This window comes from Rhipicephalus sanguineus, unplaced genomic scaffold, assembly GCF_013339695.2.
Source record: "Rhipicephalus sanguineus isolate Rsan-2018 unplaced genomic scaffold, BIME_Rsan_1.4 Seq1056, whole genome shotgun sequence".
NCBI classification, from domain to species: Eukaryota; Metazoa; Arthropoda; class Arachnida; order Ixodida; family Ixodidae; genus Rhipicephalus; species Rhipicephalus sanguineus.
In genome coordinates this window covers 36280-57539 of record NW_023614245.1, presented here as the reverse complement: position 1 = coordinate 57539, position 21260 = coordinate 36280, and the positions used below count along the sequence as shown (strand labels likewise).

At 43.0% G+C, this 21260-nt stretch overlaps 2 protein-coding genes across 2 annotated transcripts; one reads left to right on the top strand and one right to left on the bottom strand.

Annotated features, from left to right (window-relative positions):
* Positions 1–289: 289 nt before the first annotated feature.
* Positions 290–9159, bottom strand: LOC119375978 (ras-related protein Rab-24; the record flags this gene model as incomplete). The annotated part of the gene is given in 5 exon segments (XM_037645990.2): positions 290–440; positions 6708–6854; positions 8210–8278; positions 8363–8566; positions 8939–9159. Coding segments are annotated over 4 exon segments (481 nt in total), but the record flags the coding sequence as incomplete, so codon positions are not given.
* Positions 9160–9252: 93 nt separating this feature from the next.
* LOC119375977 (nucleoporin NUP42) lies at positions 9253–20606 on the top strand. The gene is made up of 5 exons (XM_037645989.2): positions 9253–9695; positions 9796–10192; positions 12569–12746; positions 12881–12967; positions 19640–20606. The coding sequence occupies exons 1-5, from the start codon at positions 9557–9559 to the stop codon at positions 19718–19720; spliced, it is 882 nt and encodes a 293-aa protein (XP_037501917.1). The 5' UTR covers positions 9253–9556; the 3' UTR covers positions 19721–20606.
* Positions 20607–21260: the final 654 nt, after the last annotated feature.

Genomic DNA, 21260 nt, shown 5'->3' with positions numbered 1-21260 from the left:
GCGAGAAGGTCAGCGCCTGTGGGCACGGGGGGCTGTAGGTGAAGTGTGTGTCTCCTCCTCTAGTCAGCCTGGCCGGGAGCAGTGGGGCTCTTCCTCCCCACAGCCAATCTTTTATTAGCAAGACTCCATTATGGGAATGCAAAACAAGAAATGGACTGCCAATATCATACATTAGTACTACAAAGAGCCTCAGAATTGAATATGTAGTCATAGTAATGACAATAATAATAAAAATAAAAAACTAAGGTTTAAGAGTGAAAAAAACTTGCATTAAAGAATTAACACTCACCAATGCCTTCTCCTGTCTTGCTAGAGGTTTCAAACATTTTGGCCCCAATTTCATCAGCATAATCCAGCACATCGTGGTAACTGATTGCCCTGAACCTGCCTTCTTCTTTGATTAAATCATTCTTAGTGCCACAAAGGAAGATGTGGCACTTCTGAAAGCAGAAATGACACTGTCATTACTACACTTGAGTACACTTCTGTGTGACGATTATGTTGAGGATGACAATTTTAGCTAAACTGAATGACTTTGTTCACTTTCAGTGGCCTCTTGCACCTCTTCCTTTCACAACACTGTCTGTGTAAGCATGCTTAACTTTTTTTCTATGGTGAATCCATGAGTAGCTGACATTAGGAGGACATTTTTAAAGATGTCCACAGAAAAAATGACAAGATATGATGAATAATAGGCTACATAATCAGAGAAGAAGAAAATGTATTATACTTGAAAACCTTGTAACTATTTATTCACAATAGCTCACTACTTCAAGCATGACAGCATTGAAAGAATGCTGTCACACATGTGTATCTAAGCAAATAGTTATGAATAGTCCTAAGCTACCTTAACTTTCCGAAAGTGTAAAAATATTAATCAAGGAAAGGGTCAGGCAAGGAGACAGTGGAAAGGAGTAGGACTCAGAATCGATGGTGAATATATATAAGGAAAGAAATCTTAAAGAAGTGAAAAAAATTAGAGGCCCAATAGGTCGCTTTCGGTATTGTATAAGGCACTCACAAAAGTAATTTCCCATAGAATCAAGCCAACAGTACACTCCAGTCAACTGAGAGAAAGCGGGCTTCAGAACAGTGAATCACATCCATGTCCTTAAAAAGGCAACTGATAAATCTTCAGAGAACAACCAACCTCTCCATATTATTTTCAGAGATTACAGAAAGCTGTTCCTTTCCGTATAGATAACTGCAGTCACGAATGCATTCCATGGTAATACGGGAATGGGAAATCCATACGGGAAATCCATAGGAGTACGGGAAGCACACATGTATATCTAAGCAAATAGTTATGAATATTCCTAAGCTACCTTAACTTTCCGAAAGTGGAAAAATATTAATCAAGGAAAGGGTCAGGCAAGGAGACAGTGGAAAGGAGTAGGAGTCAGAATCGATGGTGAATATCTCAGCAATCCATGGTTTGGAGTGACATTGCCCTGTTTAGCAAGGTCAGATATGAATTGCAACCAATGATAAAGGTCCTTATGCAGTGAAATGTGAAGTTAGGCTGAAGATTATTACAGAGGAGACAAAGGTAATAATTTCATTAGCCTTAAAAGAGAGTGAAAATTCATGCTTCACAGTAAGCCTCCAAAATTTATGCAAGCGCTTAGCCTCCTATATGCTTTCTATGCACATGCAATCACTCCGGCAGCACTGTTTAACCTCTTGGTAGCAGCACTCCTAGCAGGTGCCTGAACTCCTCGCAAGGTGCCCACTAGGGGTGCTGCTACCCCAGAATACCTTACTAGCCTCCGCGCAAAGTTAAAGGTGCAAAAGTTAGTATCTGCGTCTCTCTTAGTGAAAAATTGGGACGATACTCATTTCCCTCGCTTGTAGTGAGTTTGCTGGTTTGCTGCTAGACAAAAAAAAAAAAAGAGAAAAAAAAAGCAATCTACAGTTATGCTGCAAAGAACACCATGGTAGAGCGTTCCGTCTTTCTATTCTGGGTTAGCACCGAAAAATGAAAAAAAACATCCCGTTCTTCTCTCCAAGCCTTTCCGGCATCCCCAGTGAAATGCGTGGCAATCTCCATCTGAGATGTCATCAACAACAGACGCTATGATCAGTTAAACAAGAACCTACAACTTCTGGTTAGTCTACAAGCAGGCGCGCGTGCTCCCCAGCCCCCACTCTTCCTTATCAGTTGCTCGCTTGCGTGCACTTGCAAATCGGTAACCATGCCCATAACGCAAGTGCCATCACAAGCGTTTCAATGCAGTCGTGCCTAGCGGTCTCGTTTGCTGTGAGAGCTAAATCCAACAGTGTCAAGCACAGTCGTGACTCTGTAGTAGAGTCCGACATGGTTTTGCAATGGCTAGCAAGCATCAATGTGCACCTTTTCATTTTTCCGGTCGGCATTTTTGGCTGCAATAACGCCGACTGGAAAAATGAAAAGACGTGACTCCTGCTGCTACCTCATGATGAAGCCTTGCGCAATGCCTGGCTTGAGTGCATTTGAGTTACGGCAGAATCAAAGCAAAAAAGGGTTTTATGTGTTTGTGGGTGCCACTCATAGGTGTAACATTAAGAGACTTGAAGAGAGCGGTGTGGATGACAGAACACATGGGGGTAGCCAATATTCTAGCCAATGTTAAGAAAAGAAGGTAGAGCTTAACAGGCTTTGCAATGCATACAGATTACAGATACAGAAGGAGTGCCAGGAGAAGGTATGCCCAGTCAAGAATTGCAGTTAATTATTCATGTTCGTTAGCACAAAAAAGGACACGAAGATTAAAGGGGGTAAACGCTCAGTGTTGTTCCCTTTTAATTTTTGTGTCCTTTTTGCACTAGCAAACATGAATCTTAACAGAAACCAGCTAGCTCAAGTTATTATCCTTACTGCAGGTAATTAGATGGTGTGATTCATCCTTGTTGTGCCAGCCTGTTATCCTGTATTCTGACCAACAATGGCTGATATTTTTTTATTGTGGACCCCTCCTGCAATCACGTTTTGACTCAACGGCAACAAACTTGTTCCTGCTTTCACTGCCAAACAAGATGTGTGCTGCTCTTTACGAGAGTGCGACAAAACACCAAGATGAAGCCAGCTAGTCCACAGCAGTGCGAGAAAAGGTATAGTTATATCAATGAGCCAACTTCTTCCTTGGTATTTTTACCAGAAATGTGTGGACAAGCCCAGCCCACCCATGGCATGAAACACATAAGATCAGCAAATTCGTAACCATAAGGTGAGGTCAGCTGGCACAATACAGGGGTAAATGAAGATTGCTAAGCGAGGCCTTTGTTCTGAAGCAGGCATAAAGCAACTCTAGTTTAGCTTATCTCACTAGCCTGTCATTAATAGCTAGAGGCACGAAATTAAAATAAATGACAATCAATTATTATGAAGAGAAACAGGCAATGAACACAGCCATAATCTGAGTTTTTGTAATTCGAATTGCTTAAAATAAGATGAAAAATGAGACAAAGGTCTATGCTGAAACGTGATCACTAGAGACCGGATTTTAGGCAAATGCCTATTTGGTTCCTTGCGTTCTTATCGCGCCACTTTGATATATGAGCATGAATTAGAGGTTAAGAAGGGCTTTTGTAGTGTTTTTATAGTGCCTAGAAATGCCTATTTCAGGCGTTTGTGCCTAAATGCTTACAAATGCCTATAAATGCCTATTTTCAAGATCGGCGCTTATATGAACACTGTCTAGCCTTAAGTTTCGCTTCCAAGTGCAGTTTGAGGACGTTATTCGTGTTACCGGGCAACATTGACTGCTCGGAACTGTTTGGGGTTCAACCTAGTCCTCTAGTTCAGTCAACTTCCAGAAAACAACCGCTAGCAGCAGTGAAGTGGGACAGGCTGGCAACAGGGGTGTAGCCAAGGGGTGGGGGTTGAACCCCCCTCCCCCCGAAATTTTTCAATTTTGCTTGCGTATATATACACGCACACATACAAACGCACGCACGAACATACATAAAATATGGTTGACCCCCCCCCCCCCCCGATAAAATTTCTGGCTACGCCCCTGGCTGGCAAGCATTCGCCGCCGCGCTGACATGGCGCGAGCGGTTGGTGAATGCAAGTCCGCGGAGTCGTCAGCAGAAGTGAGAGTGAACAGCAAAAAAAAAAAAAAAAAATGAAAATGAAAAATGTGATCTGCACGGGCTTTTGTTCTGTTTGTAATTTACTTTGTAAAGTGTTTACTGCAGTAGCGTAGCCAGATTTTTTCTTTTTTGGGGGGGGGGGGGTTTAACCATACTTTATGCATGTTCGTGCATGCGTTTGTATGTGTGCGTCTATACATACACATGCAAAACTGAAAACTTTTGCGGGGGGGGGGGGGGGGGGGGGGGGGGAGTGGACCACCTGAAACCCCCTTTCCTTCCTGGCTATGCCAGTGGTTCACTGTCAGGGGAGAAATTGACTATACGCGATTCGACCTGGCCATACGAGGAATGCCTCCCTTCTGGTATTTTAGCGATCTGGCTATCTGCTCCTGCTCTGCCCGTCGCAGTCATGTCGAAAAGACACTCAGGAGTACGTTGATTCGACAGTGGACATTTGACTCACCGTGCAGAATATGGGAGAGACCGTGTTCTGCGAACCGTGCGGGACAAAGCACAATTGTACGGCTATGCTCAACTGTTGGCGCATTTGTGCCATCTTAAGCAATAGCATTTTTGTTTTCCGGTCGCAGATAGAGGTCGCGCACGTCTTCGTTTAAAATTATTTGCATTTATGTGAAAATTTATTGTGCCTATATTTACGATTTTGGAAGCCTAAGACGTTGTTTCGCCTGCCTATTTTTGGCGCCTAAAACGAGCTTTTTTGATGCCTAAAAATCCGGCCTCTAGTGATCACTTGTGGTGGCCTTCATATTTAGTCCGAACCGATTCACCAAGTTTTTAGACAGTTCAGCGGAGGTAAATACTTATTGCAGAGGCTTCTGGTGACGATCATCTGCTCATAGGAAGCTACAACAGAAGAGACAAAGCAACCCTTACAGCTGGTAGCTATGCTATGTGGCCAACTTATTTAACACTAGGGGTGTGCGAATAGTGAAATTTCATCTCGAATCAAATTCGAATCAAATAGTGCCAAATAGTGGCCAAAAATATAGAATATCAAATAGTATATTTGCACGAAATGTGTACCGCAAGTTACAGGAAAACAAAGGAAAAATCAGGGACGCTACGGCGTGCTGACAGCTTCATTACACACTTGTTCGGAAGTGGCTTTTGTTTCAGCTTTTATGGGCACGCAAGCATGTTCATAAAAAGCCGCCATTCCAGTCAGCAGCGCCACTCCTAACCTACTAACGGCTAACAGAGGGGGGTACGGTAGCTAGTTTTCTTTCCCTATGGTCAAGAAATAAGGCTCATCTGACAACGTTAAAAGTTGTGCTTCATCGCCATGGATGCTCCGGGCCCAAAAGTATTTGGGCGCCCATTTACAGCAGTGTTTTAACTGCACGCCTGAACGATGAGAGTTTCTGAACTAGTAGTGGGGTGCGGCAGTGGTGACTGCCCAACGTGAACAAATTTTTACATGCAAAGCCAATCACCGTGGGTTTCGCAGGCCAAAGTCGGATTGTTTCACGGCGTTTACGGCATATGTGACCGAACTACGTAAGAAGTCCGTGCCTTCGTTTCAGGAGCGAAGTTGTGAAGGACTTGACAGTTCTCTCATGTGTTTTTCTACGTGCGGAAATGACATAATCTCCTTTAGGATCAACATGCGCTCGCTGTTGAACCAGGATGTCAGTGAAAGTTTAACGAATGGCGACGTCGCATTTTAGATATTTGTCCTGTCGAATTATTCGAAACATCGAATACTAGCTATTCGAAAGTCAAATCGAATTATTCGATTAGAAACTATTCGATTCGAATTCGAAACTCGAATAATCGCACACCCCTATTTAACACCTTTACAAGTAAACCGTCCCAAAACACTGCAATAGTGTGTTGTGTACAGTGAATAGAGAGCAGGATGGCTTCATGTGCCGCAAATTAGGCAAGTCTAGTGCACTTGTACATCGGCTAAATAAATAATAATAATATTTGGGGTTTAACGTCCCAAAACCACGATATGATTATGAGAGACGCCGTAGTGGAGGGCTCCGGAAATTTCGACCACCTGGGGTTCTTTAACGTGCACCTAAATATAAGTACACGGGCCTCAAATATTTTCGCCTCCATCGAAAATGCAGCCGCTGCAGCCGCGATTCAATCCCGCGACCTTCGGGTCAGCATTCGAGTGCCATAACCACTGGACCACCGTGGCGGGGCCATCGGCTAAAGCATATGCACAATTGTTGCACACGACCTAGACAATGTACATGAGAAAATACAGAAAAATGGAAAGCTCACAAGAAAATCTTTGCAACAGCCTCATCATTTCTCTCATTATGAACAGCTACAGAAGTAGTAATAAAGCTCTGCTACGTAAGGTTTTCCCCCGACAGCAGCAAATTGAAAGCCTGCTCTCACATGAAGCTGTATGTGTACAGCTGTAATTTTCTTGAAAGATGGAAACCAATAAAGATCCACAGTTCAAACCAATCAAAGTTGTTTTTAAACACGTCCTTCAATTTTGCTGCTCACGAGAGAAAGAAAGGATGCTGGTCACCAGAAGGAATATGGACAACTCTGCCCCTTATTCCCAGGAGTAGTCCCCTATGCTTCTTAAATTTTGTAAAGCAAGAAAAAAAACTCAAAGGCACAAAGGCAGTGTTCACCTCTTCATGCTTGCGCAGTTCATCCACCCAGAACTTGGCCTTCTGGTAGCTTTCCCGGTCAGTGAGATCAAAGCAGACAATAGCAGCACCTGCCCCCCGATAGTAGATTCGGCTCATAGCCTCATACCTCTCACTGCCAGCCGTATCCTTGTAAATAAGAAGAACTGTCATCAGAGTACTGCCTCTTTACAAAAAAGCAATTACCAACACGAAGCAGAAGAAAAGATCTTCTGCTAGCTATCACAATTTTGCTTATAGGTGCAGGCATTGACAATGTGCACTTGTCCAGAAAATAATGACACATCCATTGGGCACCCAAAATTTCACATAGGTATGAAAACAGCATAATAACAGTCTGGCATCAAGTATCTGCACAAGGCTTGAATTTAAAGCCAATTTCACGTGCCAAAACCATGAGAGTATGATTATAAGGCACGCTGTAGCGGGGGACTACGAATTAATTAATGGCTTTTTAACGCTTGCAAACAAACTTCAATGACTTGTGTTGACTTTACGCAGGAACTAAAGTGGACGAAAAAGCACCTTTTCCGACAGTGGGATCCGAACCCACAACCTTTTCATTACGCGTTCGATGCTTTACTATTTGAGCTACAACGGAGGGCACTCCCTTGCCCACTTTGTCGGGTATTTAATTGCGTATTAATCCCTGGGAGTGTTAGCCAGCCCCATTGGTAGCCAAGGCGGTGAGTGTGGAAAACTCTTTTCGCATCGGACACATAATTTGGTTCGGATCCCACCGATGGAAAAGGTGCCTTTTTTTCCGACTTTAATTCCTCTCAACTTGGGTCATAAACATTACAATACAGTTAAAAAAGCAACAAATAATGTCAGTTATGCTTTCCTTGGCTCAATTGTCAGTTGGTTTAATTGGTTATGCACAAAATCTAGATGTAGCAAAAAAGGAATAAAAAACAGTACTGCTCTTTGCTGGGCATGAGCACTACAATATCAAGCCGTTACCTGTGTCATATGTGCTGTAAGACCAGACGCGTGGAGGAGCTCACAACACTTTGCAGAAAAAAGACTTTATTTTTAACAGCACCGTTCGAGTATCGATCCTATTAGGGTTTGAGGCTATTCGCCAGGTGCCTTCCTACTCATACTGCTCACGATAGCACATTCAGTCAGGAATTATGACATTTATGCTGACAATACTCCCCAGCTATTAACCTAGATACTTGCTGTCATAATCCTGTAGCACTAAAAATAGCAAGTAACTTCCCATATATGAAGGTTGTTGCTTTATATGTTTAGTAATGGAGAGGAGACCAATTTTTCATTTTTGGTGTCAGTGTTGTAAAGATAATGTCATACTAAGTCAATAAAATGACAAAATGTCATGTATGTATATATCACAAATAAAAGATCACTGAAGTGTAGCAAAATTGTTTGTTTGTTTTTTCTCCAAGAAGTTAGTTTAGTAAGACAAGTCGCACGACCGCTTAGTATTCATCACGATACAAGCCAGCAGATGCGCTTACCCAGATTCCAAGGGTGATCTTGCGATTTCGCACGGCGATCTGCTTTGCACCATAAGCAGCGCCTATTGTCTGCAAAGTTCAAGACATGCGTATTTAACTACAGTATGAGGGAGGCATGCCACCTGTGTGCTGCACAAAAATCCATTCACTCACATTCTGATAAGGAGTAGCTGCATCAAAACGGTCGTAGAGGTAGCGCTCGACCAGGCTCGTCTTGCCACCGTACTCCTTGCCTAGAAGAACCACTTTCAGATCCACATGACTCATGGCTTTGAAACCTCGGTTGGAGAACCAAATGTAAGACACTGTTGGCTCAGCAAAGCTTCCTCTTCATTCAAGAGCACATGACGTCGCAACCTACTCAAAGAAAAACAAACAGAAAGCAAGCGCGCCTGCACGAAGGTGTGGTCGAGCTAGATTTCACTGATGGCAACTTAGCTTAGCTGCACGGCAGATATGCTTGTAGTTACGGACAGCAAGAAGCAATATATTTAACATCGTTGATCGAAATAAACAAGCAGGCACACTTGCGAAAACTCGTTCAGTGAAATAATGAACAACGGACAACACGTCGACAGGTGTCAAAATCGGTTCGACAGCTTCGATCAACGAAAACAATGGTTCACATGCACGAGCGAGGGCACTTATTGCATCGCTGTCCAAGATATCAGTCGTGCCTTTGATATCTCTCTCAGTTTACATGCCCGCAACTTCGGCCGAGCAACTTACTTGTGAAACTTATGTGGTAACCACCAGGTTACATCGGTTCATGAGATATACCGGCAGGTGCAACATATTCGCATTAAAACGCGGATCCTTAAAAAAATAACGTTAATTTTATTCCTGCTAAAATCTGCGTCCGTTTGCAAAACTTGGCCGCTGTTTCTACATGGAACACCTCGATTTCGCGAGGAAATGCTACTAACGTTAATTGCAGCTGCGATGGTTGCGACTCCAGCTGCGGATGGCTCCAGGATGGCTATTTTACGCTTGCACTTCAGTGACTTGTGTTGACTTTACGCATGGCTTTATGGCCTTATGGCTTCGATGGAACTGTTCGATTTGTCATTGAGGGCTTTCCGAGGCGGTGCTTGCAGCTTGCAGCCAATGAGGGTTGCGCATGCAGCCCCTCAAGAAATCTCCAACCAGTGCGGAACGACAAATCGAAGACACCAAAAAAAACTCTAGATTTGGATTTTGATGGCGGGTAATCACGCCGTAGGCGAGCTAAACCAAATGGGCAGTGTTCTCACGTTTTAATTTTAGTACTGCTCTTGGCTCGGCTTCTCAAGTGTGTTCAGAGTTAACTTTTTTGATTTAGTGTGCATTTCGCTGAGGGGTTCAACGATGTCGCAGAGGGGTTCAGGGATGACGGTCTGCTGGTACTACATGCAAGGAAGGTGCCGCTATGGCGATCGCTGCCGTAACGTGCATCCTGCTTCGGAGTATGACTCGTATGACTACGACGACGAATACGAAGAACCCCGTAGGAGTTTTACTGTTTGAATAAGTCTGAATTCGTTGTATAAGCGTCGACTGTTTTGTCATGCAGTATGCCACTACCGTCTTTACCTTTCTTTTCCTAGGCACTCCACGCGGTGGAAGAGCGACTGAATTCGATTTTAACGCCACTCTTCAAAATGTGCGCCGGCAAGAGCAGGCCAAGCAGTACCGCAACGAAAGCTTCCAAAGAAGATATGGTGATACGTACCACTCTCCGCAGACGAATCGGTACTCTGACGGTAACCATTACAGCTACCAACCGCAGCAACAGAATAGGTTTCAAGCCCTTCGCGACGCAGAAAGAAACACTCATCGGCGCGCAGAGTCCGGCCAACGGGAGCAGCAGAATAGGTTTCAGTTGTTTCGGAATGCCGAAAGAAATGACAACAGTCAGAAAGTTGCTGCAGTGAAGTTCGACTTCAATAAAGCGCTCCAGGAGGTGACCAAAGCCGAAAACAACAATTCAAGTGAACTGTCTAGGTAAGCAAATTGCTAGTGAATTTTATTCTATGGTGCTTTGTGTTGCTAAAGAAATGACAAACTAGTTATCACCTTCTTAATAAGTGACGACATTTTTTAGCATTGCAGCAATATACGTTGGCAAGCATCGTAATGGTCTAACTTTTTTGCCAATATATTTAATACAGGTGGTCAGTGAACTATGAGAAAGAGTTGTCTGCCTGCATTCCTATTGTAAAGGCACCTTGATAATAATATAAGTGGTCCTGTTGCTTTCTCATTTGATGCAGTGGTGTGGCTTTTATGTTCATGTTGCTGCTGTGTAAATCTTGTGTGCTAGTTGGTGCGTAATCTATCTTAATTATAGTGTCACTTGGCATTGTGTAGCCATCGATGCATTTTTTGTTGTACCAAAGTCAGCTACTGCTAAGTATTTGTGTGCATGCTGTGCTTGTGTGTGTTTGAAATACTCTGCTCAAGACATTGTGTTTCATTTATGTTTGTCAGTATTAACGCAATAGCGTTAAAGAGCTCGTTCCGCAGAAATGTCGGTGTCGGCGTCGTTGGTTGTGAGCGAAAAATCATCATCTTGTGTAAAATAAATAATAAAAAAATCTTAGGTTCGAGTGAGCATCGAACCCAGGCCGTCTGCGTGGCAAGCAGGCGTTCTACCACAGAGCCACTCCATTGCTTGGAACTGCACTGAAATTAACTTTAATGCTTCACAAACATATGCGTCCTGTGTACAGGTGTCACAGTACGAGATGTAATATTGCAGTAAAACGGGGTACAATCGTATATTGCCATCGGGCATCACACCACATGAACTGCATAACGAGTTGGTGGTTTAAAGCCGGCCACCTGTTACAAAAGGCACACACATTACTGCGCGTTTTCCCTTACGAACACGTTGTGGGTGAATCGCAACTTTCGCAATGAAAAAGTATCATGCGCGTAAATGCTGCCGGTTTAAAAGCATGCCACCCATTACAAAGGGCATACACATTAGTGCGCACATTCTCTTACACACACGTAGTGGGTACACTGCTGTCATAAAAGTGCTGTTGAAGAGGGCGGAAACCTTTACTATAGGTGTGTCGAGTGTGTGTGCGTGTGTATGAGACCGGGCAACTGAACATAATGACAAGCGAAACAGAGCACGATGAAGATGGGGCCGGGTATCGCTATCGCGTTCAACTCTTAAAGGCGAAGCTTAAGCGTCCTCCAATTTTTGTAATACTTCATAGGTTCTTTATTAAAACAGTGCTTACTACAGAACAAGAAAAAAAAAACCACAACCTTATCAGCATGTCAACAGATAATGAAGCCATGGAAATCATGGGGAAAGTTATTTCTACCTTTATTTTAATTGTGCGAATGATAACGCAACTGAAAGTGGAAGAAAGAACACCTTGGCGTGCATGGGAGCCGTACCCACAACCTCCGTATTGAGTGCATTGCACTACATTTTTGCTATGGCAGCAGCTGTTCCCACGTCGACATTCTTGGGTTTTTATGTCTACAAGATGTAACAATGGGAGTGTTGGCCACCACCACCCATGGTCATGACAACGGATGTGGAATATTGTTTTTGACTGATGGTGCTTTGTAGTATCTAAGTACAGGTGCAGGCAGCTGACCAATAAATCCTTGTATGCTACCTGAAGGTATCAGACCTGCCATAGTCAAAACCTTGACTTAAGTACTTTTTGGTGGTATTTAGTACTCGTCATTTAAACCACTCAAGTTATTGCAACCAGATTGAACTGGTTGCAGATGTCTCGGTGCTTGAGGCATGTACAAGTATTTGAAGAACCATCACTTAGACTTACATTCTACATCTCACTAGCAGACAAGAATGAAAGTGCGTGTGTGCAGCAACTATGCTCCTAGCTCGAGTACAACAGTGTGGACTAAGATGTAAAATCGGCATTGAAGTACTTTTCCCTTTCAGTTCTTTTTTCTGAACTTCAACAGTGATGTGCAAACAGAGGGGCTTTCAGTGTAGGCGACAATATCTTTAAAGGAAAGGGCAGTCTATGTAAATGTTCAGTTTCATTTCTTTGTCTGAGCAAGCAAATGGTCTTGGTGATATGGTTCTGTATTTTGATTCACAAAATAAAGCACTGTAATGACGTAGTCATTGTCGTGTTTTGGCAGGATTATGTATTTTTAAAGTATCTTGAAAGTAGGAAAACATTTTTCTCGGTACTTTGTACTCTGCACAGATACTTGTGCAATTCAGGCATTTACAAATGTAGTGAGTAAATTACTTGCTTGGTACTTAGTACTTTATCTTAAATATCTTGAGAAACTTGCACATCTCTAGTACATAGAGTGATTCATCTGGGCTACAGCTCCTTAGTTTAGTTTTTTTTTTTCTTTTTTTTTCCCCAGTGATCAAGCTGCTGTTGTATCTGACATGAAGCAATGGCAGGCAAGTGGGCAATGGCTATTCTCATGCTATGGGCCATTTGGAAATTCAGCATCATACCCAGGATTTTGTGACATGTCTATGGAGGAGTTGCGACTGGACTTCTACAATGCATTTCAAGCAGGAGCAGTTGGTGATTATGTAAGCGAAAGCTCACCGATGCTTGGACTTGTAGGCGTATTGCATCTTAAGCAGGAGCGCACGGAGATTTTAAGTGAAAGCCGTGTATTCGGTAGCATTTGTTTTGAAATATGCCTTCTTTCTTGTTTTTTCAGGCCAATCGTGTGAAACAAGCTGCCACAAATGTGCAGCAGAATATTCAGCACTTGCTGTTAATGCCTCCAGATGTAAGGAACTGTTTGGTAAGTTCTGTAGTCATTGCATTCTAAAAGGGGCCTGTGCTTTAGACTTTTATTGGCGTAATTAAGTCCACAATTAATTGGAGGTTTCCAAGACATTAAGGTTCATCTAGCCTCGTGACACATGAACCAAATGCATTTTATGTCCATAAATTTCCTTAAGGGGCCATGGAACAATTCCAATAAAAAAATTATTGCCAGTCTGTATGTGAGGTTCATGTGAGCCAAATACAGTAGCACTGCATGCAGCAGGGTATTCACAAACCTTTTTCAAAAACAGCAAAAAATCGCTTCCTTTCTTCTTTGCAATATAATGTTCAGCTGTGCAGTATGTGGGTGCATGCACCCCTAACTGGTATGCACAGATTTTGCAGTGAAAGCTGTTATGAGATCACAACAGGCAATTTTGGCGCCGTAGTTGTCCGCCGCCGCCAGTGTCCGTAACCGTTATCACGAGAAATGAGAAAAAAATTTCTAGGACCGGATGAAATTTGAACCCGGGCCCTCTGCGTGGCAGTCGAGTATTCTACCACAGAGCCATGCTGGTCCTTGAAACTCCTTCACGAAAACACCCTATACAGGTGTCATGTCGGGCAAGGAATTGTGTTAACATATGTAATATAACGTCGTAGAAGAGTAAAATAACAACCAGGCGTTACACAATGCGAATAGCACAACGAGTGGGTCGTTGAATGTTTCCAACCCATTACAAAGAGCTCAGCCACAATTCTTCATTGTCACCAGCCACAGCACAAACAAAGTGCACATAATGCGTTACAGATGTATAGCGGGTGCCACAGTTCTCCACAGAATTTTAGAAAAATGGCATAGTGGGTGCTTCCCTACTTCATAAAAATTACGATGATTTATGGCATAGTGGGTACCTTGCATGTGTATTTGTATTCGTTGCCCCAAGAGAGTTTACAACGGGCTCTAGAAAGGCCGTTCTTCCAGCTTTCACTGTGACTGTGCTGCGTGTTCCATGCAGGCCTGGCAATTTTCTTGATTGTGAGAACATTCTCAGTAATACTGTTACTGCAGTATATTGGCTTAAGTAAACAAAAGGTATACATGTCTGCAATCTCAAAAAGAAAGAAAAAGTATCTTCCAGCTTCGATAGACAGTTGTCTGCTTAATGTTTCAGTTTGGCTGGCTTGGGTTTATGGGGTTTAACGTTCTAAGGTGACTCAGGCTATGAGACACCATAGTGGATGGCAGAGTTGCCAGATGCTGTCAAGCCAACAAGCAAATCATTCCAAAAGAAGCCCAAGAAATGCGGCACGACTTTTGCGAAAAAGCTGCTGCTGACCCGAAAGTTGCAGGTTCGGTCCTGGCTGCGGCAGTCACACTTCGATGGAGGCTGAGTGCTAGAGGCCCATGTACTTAGACTTTGGTGCATGTTAAAGAACCCTTGGTGGTCGAAATTTTTGGAGCCCTACACTACGGCGTGCCTCATAATTATATTGTGGTTTTGGAACGTAAAAACCCAGAAATTATTTTGCCAAGAAGCTTTTAACTATAATATATGAGTCACTCAAATGTGAAGGGAAGGTAAAAAAAAATTACCTTAATTACTTTGTACAGCGAAAATATGCATAACTAGGAAGTAAAGCACATATTTACTTTTTAACACAGTCTTAACCCTTTGCGGTCCAAAACCTTTACTCACTTTCCGGCTCTAGCGGTCCGAAACTATTTCGCCACTTTCTGGCGCCGCGAAAAACACAAACTGTGGAAAAGAAACGCACAGGATATTTATTTTTGCTCCTGCATTCTGCAGGCAACTCTTGTAGCGATATTTGGGGAACGTATGATACCGCTCAAAGCATTCCCCTGCGTGCAGGCCAGGGTTATTACTGCAGGTTTCCACCGCCGCTGTCGTCGTCTTTGTCACTCACTTCTGTCGAATGACTCTCATCACTATCTCGTGGAGGCACGTAATTCGCTTCCTCCCTAATGTCATCCTCGCTTTCGCTAAAAGCACCACCGTAAAACACACGCGGTGAAAACGCGGCCATCTTTCTCAGCGAACCGCGCGCGCGAGTGGGTACGCTCTAGGCCCCGTGGTGAACATAGTGCCAATAGTGCTGCACCCTAGTGTAAAAAAAGTAAAATCTCAACAAAGAAACATCACTTATTCCTCAAGAGATGGCACTTCATGTATACAAAAAATGCGCGCGACTCGCAGTGAAAAGACAGCGAAATTTAAACCACGAACACCCTTGTCGGGCGGGGCCCGACAGCGGACCGCTACGGCCGTGTTGAGTAGTCGGGCGCTGCCCGACACCGGACCGCAAAGGGTTAAGGTCGCCGACACTCTTTTCATTGCACATTTGCCAGTGCATAAATAGCGTCGCTTGTTGACTCCCTCTGATTTTAATGCCCAACTACAATAAGTAATGAACAAATGTGCTATTAGTGAACATGACAAGCACTAAATTAATATTTGCAGGAAAAAAGTTGCTAAGCCCAAAAAATGCGACAAGCAACTCATTGAAAAATGAAGCCCAAATCCGCTTACTACAAGTGGAATTGGGAACTCTGGTGGAGGGCTTATTGTTTCATTTTCTCCTACAATCACATGAGGCTGCACGTGTTGTACTACTGGCATGCTCCTTCGAACATCATGTGCCTGAATGGGTGCGTTTTTAAAATGCACGGCGTGAATTTCGCCACTATCCTTCAGTCATATTGGCGCAGGACAAAGAAAGCCAGTGCCACGTACTCTTATAGCTTGGCCATGCTGGAATACACAAGCATCTCGCCAGCAAGATACTCTGACCGCTTGTGCATACTCTGACCACTTGTGCGCAGATTGCTCTCTGTGGTTAATGTACAGGGTCAACCACATATAGGAAAAACGCCTCATTAGTATTTATTCCATTATAACTGTGACATTTCTTCTCATGGGGGAAAATGTGCCTTATATGACACCTAATGATGATGTCAATAAAACAATAGTTTTTATATGTTTATGTTAAACATCGGCTACTATGAACTCTTGAATGAGGCATTTCCCCTAAAAGTGATTGATCCTGTATTTCCAAGAGGGTGGCAACACAAGGTAGCTTGAGTAGCCCAAGCATGTCTTTGAGAGCACCACACATGCCTGAACTGGAAGTAGCAGCCAATACGTTCAAAGAAAAACAAACGTCAGGAAACACCCGAGCCCCCCATAAAATGTGACAATGTAACTGTAAAGCAGGGCCTTGCCCCCTTGCCATTTCTCCCTGCTTAGCATCCAGCGCATTGACCTACCTAAACTCGTGTTTGAAGTATTAGGAAAACATTTGTGGCAGGAGGTTTGTGAGTCTAATAAGTCCAACAGTGAATTCAACCTACAATCCATTAGAAAGGTGCTTCAGGGCCCCTTCAGTCTTGTCTTCTCTTTTGCTTTAGCATTTTCAATTCCTCGACATCCATTCTAGAACATTATCTACTAGCATCTCATTCCATATTTGTTTGATGTCTAACTCTTGACATTGCACTTACCATTTTCCACTCTATTGCTTATTGCTTATGCATTTCTTAGCAACCTTTCCTGTTACTTATGGCGTTTTTCACTGGGAGATCCGGAGCAGGTTTTTTTGCTCCGTGGCGACGAATCTGAATTTCACTGGTAGATTCGGAGCGGGTCCGCGCGTTTCACTGGTAGTTTCAGGGCAACTCGCTCCGAGGCGGATTGCTCTCACTTGCTCCGCCGCCAAGTCGCGGATTCGGGCGGAAACACGACGGGCAGCATACGTCACATCCGTCATTGTGCGTTCGCTGAGCGGCTGAGCTTCGCAAAATGGCTGCGTTTGCTGCTGTGGTGGAACTTCTATCTAGCGACGAGAGCAGTTCCAGCAGCAGCTCGTCCAGCTCAGACGAAGAAGGCTGCGAAGAGACGGAGGTGCTGTACGAAGGCTTCTTTCGGGAAGGTTTCTCGGAGCCTCTCGGAGAAGATACGCTTGGTGAGCATTGAGAAAATTCCGACGCGCCTGTGATATTCTAAAGCAGTAGGACTTCTAAGGCGGCAGGTACGTAACTACTCAGATGGAAAAAATCCTGCTCAGAACGTGCCGCATTTTGCGAGCGCCGATTGCGGCCGTTGCCACGTGCACCTACATACCGTACGACGATGTGACCAGCCTTCCCGCGGAGCTATCAAGAGTTATCATTACGGGCAGAATTTATTATCAGTGTGAAGTACGTAGCACTCACCATTGAGATCGTTCCCGCCGTTCCTAAGCACGCCCAGCAACAGGCGACGCACAGCCGGAGTGAGTTCCACGTGTTCGTCCATGCTCACAACACAACTGTTGTATTTTTCGAATATTGGGAAGCAGCCCCCCACTTCGGAGCAGCTTTTTAATTGGAAGACCCCGTGGCGAAAAGGAGGAAGAAGGGAAACCCGGGGGGACGCGTTTTCGAGGTTGCTACCGCAGCGGCCCGCAATTTGGAGGCGACTACGAGTACGGGAAGAGCGGAGAACGTCCTTGACATCGTCGTTTTACGACCTACACGCCCACCCCGTGAAAGAACACTCCCTCTGTTCTCCAAGTCTGCTGCACGTGCGGGGTGCAGAGAAAACTCTTTTGACTGTGCTTGTGTTTCTGTATTTCTATTTTCCTTTTTTTCCCTCTCTACGAGAGCACTGTAAATGCGTTCAAACCGAGCGGACGTGTTGATTCTCTGTCGTCGTCCAACCTACTAAAGAAAGTTTTGCCTCCCCGCTATTCTGCCGCAATAACAACAAAATTGTATCCCTGCTGTTCGCGACTGCGTGGTCGAAATTACAGAACACTGTAGTCGAAATGCACGCCTTGCAGTGGCGGCCAAAGTTGCCATGGAAACCGAGAGAGCGGAAAAAGGAATTGTTTCCGGAACCGGTTCACGTGACTTCCGGGGCGTTCCCCCGCGGAGCATTCCCGTGTTCCACTGGCAGATTTGGCTTCATGAAATCCGAGTGCTCGCTCCGGGATTTCAGCGGCCGCTCTGGATCTCCCAGTGAAAAACGCCATTAGCCTACAAGTTTTGGGTTAATAGTTAGTGGTGATGTAATGCAGTGACCATACAATGCCTTCAAAATTGCATTTTCACATATTTAATTAGAAAACTGAAAATTACTCGTATGCTGCTTTTATATATGCCTTATGTTCCTTGGCAGACATTTAGCATATAAACATTTCCACTAATCAAGTTCACAACTAAATTTGCTAATTAGTGTTAATGTTGGTCGATATGAAATTGTAAACAGAAGCAATTCACCATACAAAGTATTAAGTCACTGTTAAAGGGACATTGAAGTGAAACAATGAATCAGTGTAGATAAATTATTCTGTGAAAACTCTACGGTTAATTTCACCATCATAGGTTTATTAATAGAAGTGAAAATTCAGGTGAAAGCTTTATTTTCAAAATTTTGCTTCAATACCTCTGCACATGAATTTCAGCATGGTTTCACTGATTTCATTTTTTTTTTCTTCCCTGTATTTTTGGCCACATTTGCTCATCAAGATTTCTTCATATATACTGAAGGACTAGTTGGTGAGCCATGATTTGATGTAGCAGTGCACAAATGACATGTTCACGCAAACATAAAGACGACACAAACACCAGTGCTTGTGTTTGTGTTTTCTTTGTGTTTGTGCCTTTACTGCGCTGCTTCATCAAATTTCTTGACACTTGGTACATTAGGTCTTTGGCCACCTTAGAGGACAATGTACTTCATTTTTACTTATGAAGAACTATGTAGGCACTAATAGATGCTGTCAAAATCTGTGAAGTCACAGGAATTGATGCAGGAACCTCGAGACGGCATTGCCCTTTGCATTTTCTTTTTTTGCAGTATGAGAAAATAATTTTTTTCTCTTTAGTGACCCTTTAAGAAATACATTACTCTCAAAATGAGTAACATAATTTTAGGGGTATGCGAACACTGTTTTTTGAGACCGAATCAAAGGCAAATTTATTATAATAGTGTCAAAAGAAAATTGAATAACAACTATAGTTTTTTACATTGAGCAGTCATTTATACACTTAATTATAAATTATGTTTACACCATAGTGTTCATAATTTTAGCATCAAAACCACAAATGGACATCAGAACTAATAAGCAGATTCTTTGCATACACAGTACTCTTTAAAGGGTGCGTACGACCTAGTCGGTAAAGTGTGGCTCCCAGAGGGCACCCTTGCTTGCTACACTAAGTGAGCTCTCGTGTTTTATGCCTGTACTGTGATTGTGGTGGGTGAAACTTATACTATTGCTCCAATATTATGTTTGTTTGGGTGCATTTGAAATTTTTAAATATTCATAAACTATTCATAAAACATTTGCATTTTTGAATGGTGGCTAATTGAATCAAAGACTGAGAGTGTTTGAATCAGTATTCGAATATCTATGTTTACGCTGTCACATCTCCCTGGCACGTTGCTTGCAAAGGCTTTCCAATTTCATCTTTTCTTACCTTGTTCGCTTCCATGTTTTTACTGCAACTGCTATATCTAAAGGCTATTCTATCTGGCCTCAGACACATTTGCAGATTCAGAATTGCCATCTCTACATAACTTTTATCACTGCATCTAGATGACCTCCCTGCCTTTCCTTCCTTTCCTTTGTGTTGTAATCATAATAATACTGCTAACATGTCTTCTGTAACAAATTACATTTGTCTGTTTCATTTTCCTAGAAAAATCTTCGTAATGATCAAGCCACAGCAGGTCCACCAACATCTTTTAGTACAGGTAATGCCTTTCTGTTTTGGTGGTGATTGCTTGTTCCATAGGTAACAATATTAATTTCTTGGCACTAGCCACTAATCTAGTCTGCTTGTTTAGTACATATAAAATAAATTTCAAGATAGTTTAGACACCTTTATTTGAACATTATTGATTCATCGATGTTAGATGCTCCAGCTTTTTTATATTAGTGCTAACAGTTTGTTCTGTGCCCCCAAATCTTTAGTCTAGGCAAAAGTGGAAGCCTCAGAATTACAGCAAAATGATGAGTTTTTCTGAAACGTGCCATCAAGTGCATACAGCTTCTGTATGAAGCAATAGTAACTTACCCCAGTTGTTGTAGCATGTGTGAACCCTTTACCACATAGTGATTTATTTTGATTTAGTGACCAGTATACTGGACACAACAAAAAACCTTTCTCAGGAAAGCAACCATGACTTCCAGTAGCAGATTGCGGCTGGTGATGTACTTAACTAAATGCTTTTTTTTTTCTCCCTGTTTCGTACTTGTAGACTCGAACAAATAAATTTGCTGGAAGTAATAGTGCCCTAATCCAGCCATCTGTGCAAAAAACTGTGCGTTAGTGTCTCTTAACTTTGCGAGTGGAGTGATGAAGCAGCGTTCAGTACAGTGGTTATTGTGACTGTGCACATATGTTCCAAGAGCTGCATTACATGTGGCATTTTTTTTCTAAAAGAGCCAAATCCAGAAACCGAAATTAGGCTAAATTTCATGGGAACGTAAAGCATCTTTAAGTATCGTTCCCTTTTAATCAAGATGGGGCAATTTCTGATTGTAACGTGAGCTGAAAAAAAGCAGTTTCGAAGAAAGAATGAGCCAAATTGTGCACCTGTTTGAATCAAACTGATCCAGGTCTATTAAACCAGTGCTGCGTCAACAATCGTGACCAAAACAACCAACATGGCCGCATCCAATCTGTTTCATTTGTGTCCTAGTTGCTTTGCTATTGTGCTTTCGTTCCACAATTACTTTTTCTTGGGCAAGTTGGTATTTACTGAAGGACATGATGTTGTTGGGCAAAGCTCGAATATAAAGAGTAAGAGGCTGACTTGCCTACTTCTTTCTGCCTCTAAGTTTTTTCTTTTCGAGTTTTGCGCTACAGTATCATGTTGTTCTTTCGCTCAAAGATGGTATATTTGAAATAGAAGGCAATTGAAATCAAGATATCGGACACCGATACATTCCTTGAAGAACAGGAAGTGATCAGAAGCGGTGCGGGCATAAAACCACCTTAGAAGAAGCTAAGAAGAAGAGCTGATGCATTATTTGAAGGCCTTCAATAGATGCCAAGAACTAGAATACGCTGCCCACAGTCCAGAATGGTGCGCCTGTTGTCCTGAAGGACCACTCGCTCTACAAGTCTAGTCATTGCCATTACGCCCATGCAACAAAGGATGGCACCGATGAAAGCACAAGGATAGTGTTAATTTTTTCACCAAATTTTACTGTATCGTTCATTCGCTTCATTTAGACATCTTTTGTGTAGCCAGTTTAAGCCCACATGAAATGTTCCAATCTATAAGAGCCAAATAAAAATTTTAGCTCCTGAA

Excerpts from the sequence above, each read along its gene's own strand:
- LOC119375977 (XM_037645989.2), top strand. The coding sequence starts at position 9,557 with ATGTCGCAGAGGGGTTCAGGGATGACGGTCTGCTGGTACTACATGCAA. Across the intron at positions 10,193-12,568 it reads AATTCAAGTGAACTGTCTAG|TGATCAAGCTGCTGTTGTAT; the intron begins GTAAGCAAATTG and ends TTTTTTCCCCAG. Across the intron at positions 12,747-12,880 it reads CAGGAGCAGTTGGTGATTAT|GCCAATCGTGTGAAACAAGC; the intron begins GTAAGCGAAAGC and ends TTGTTTTTTCAG.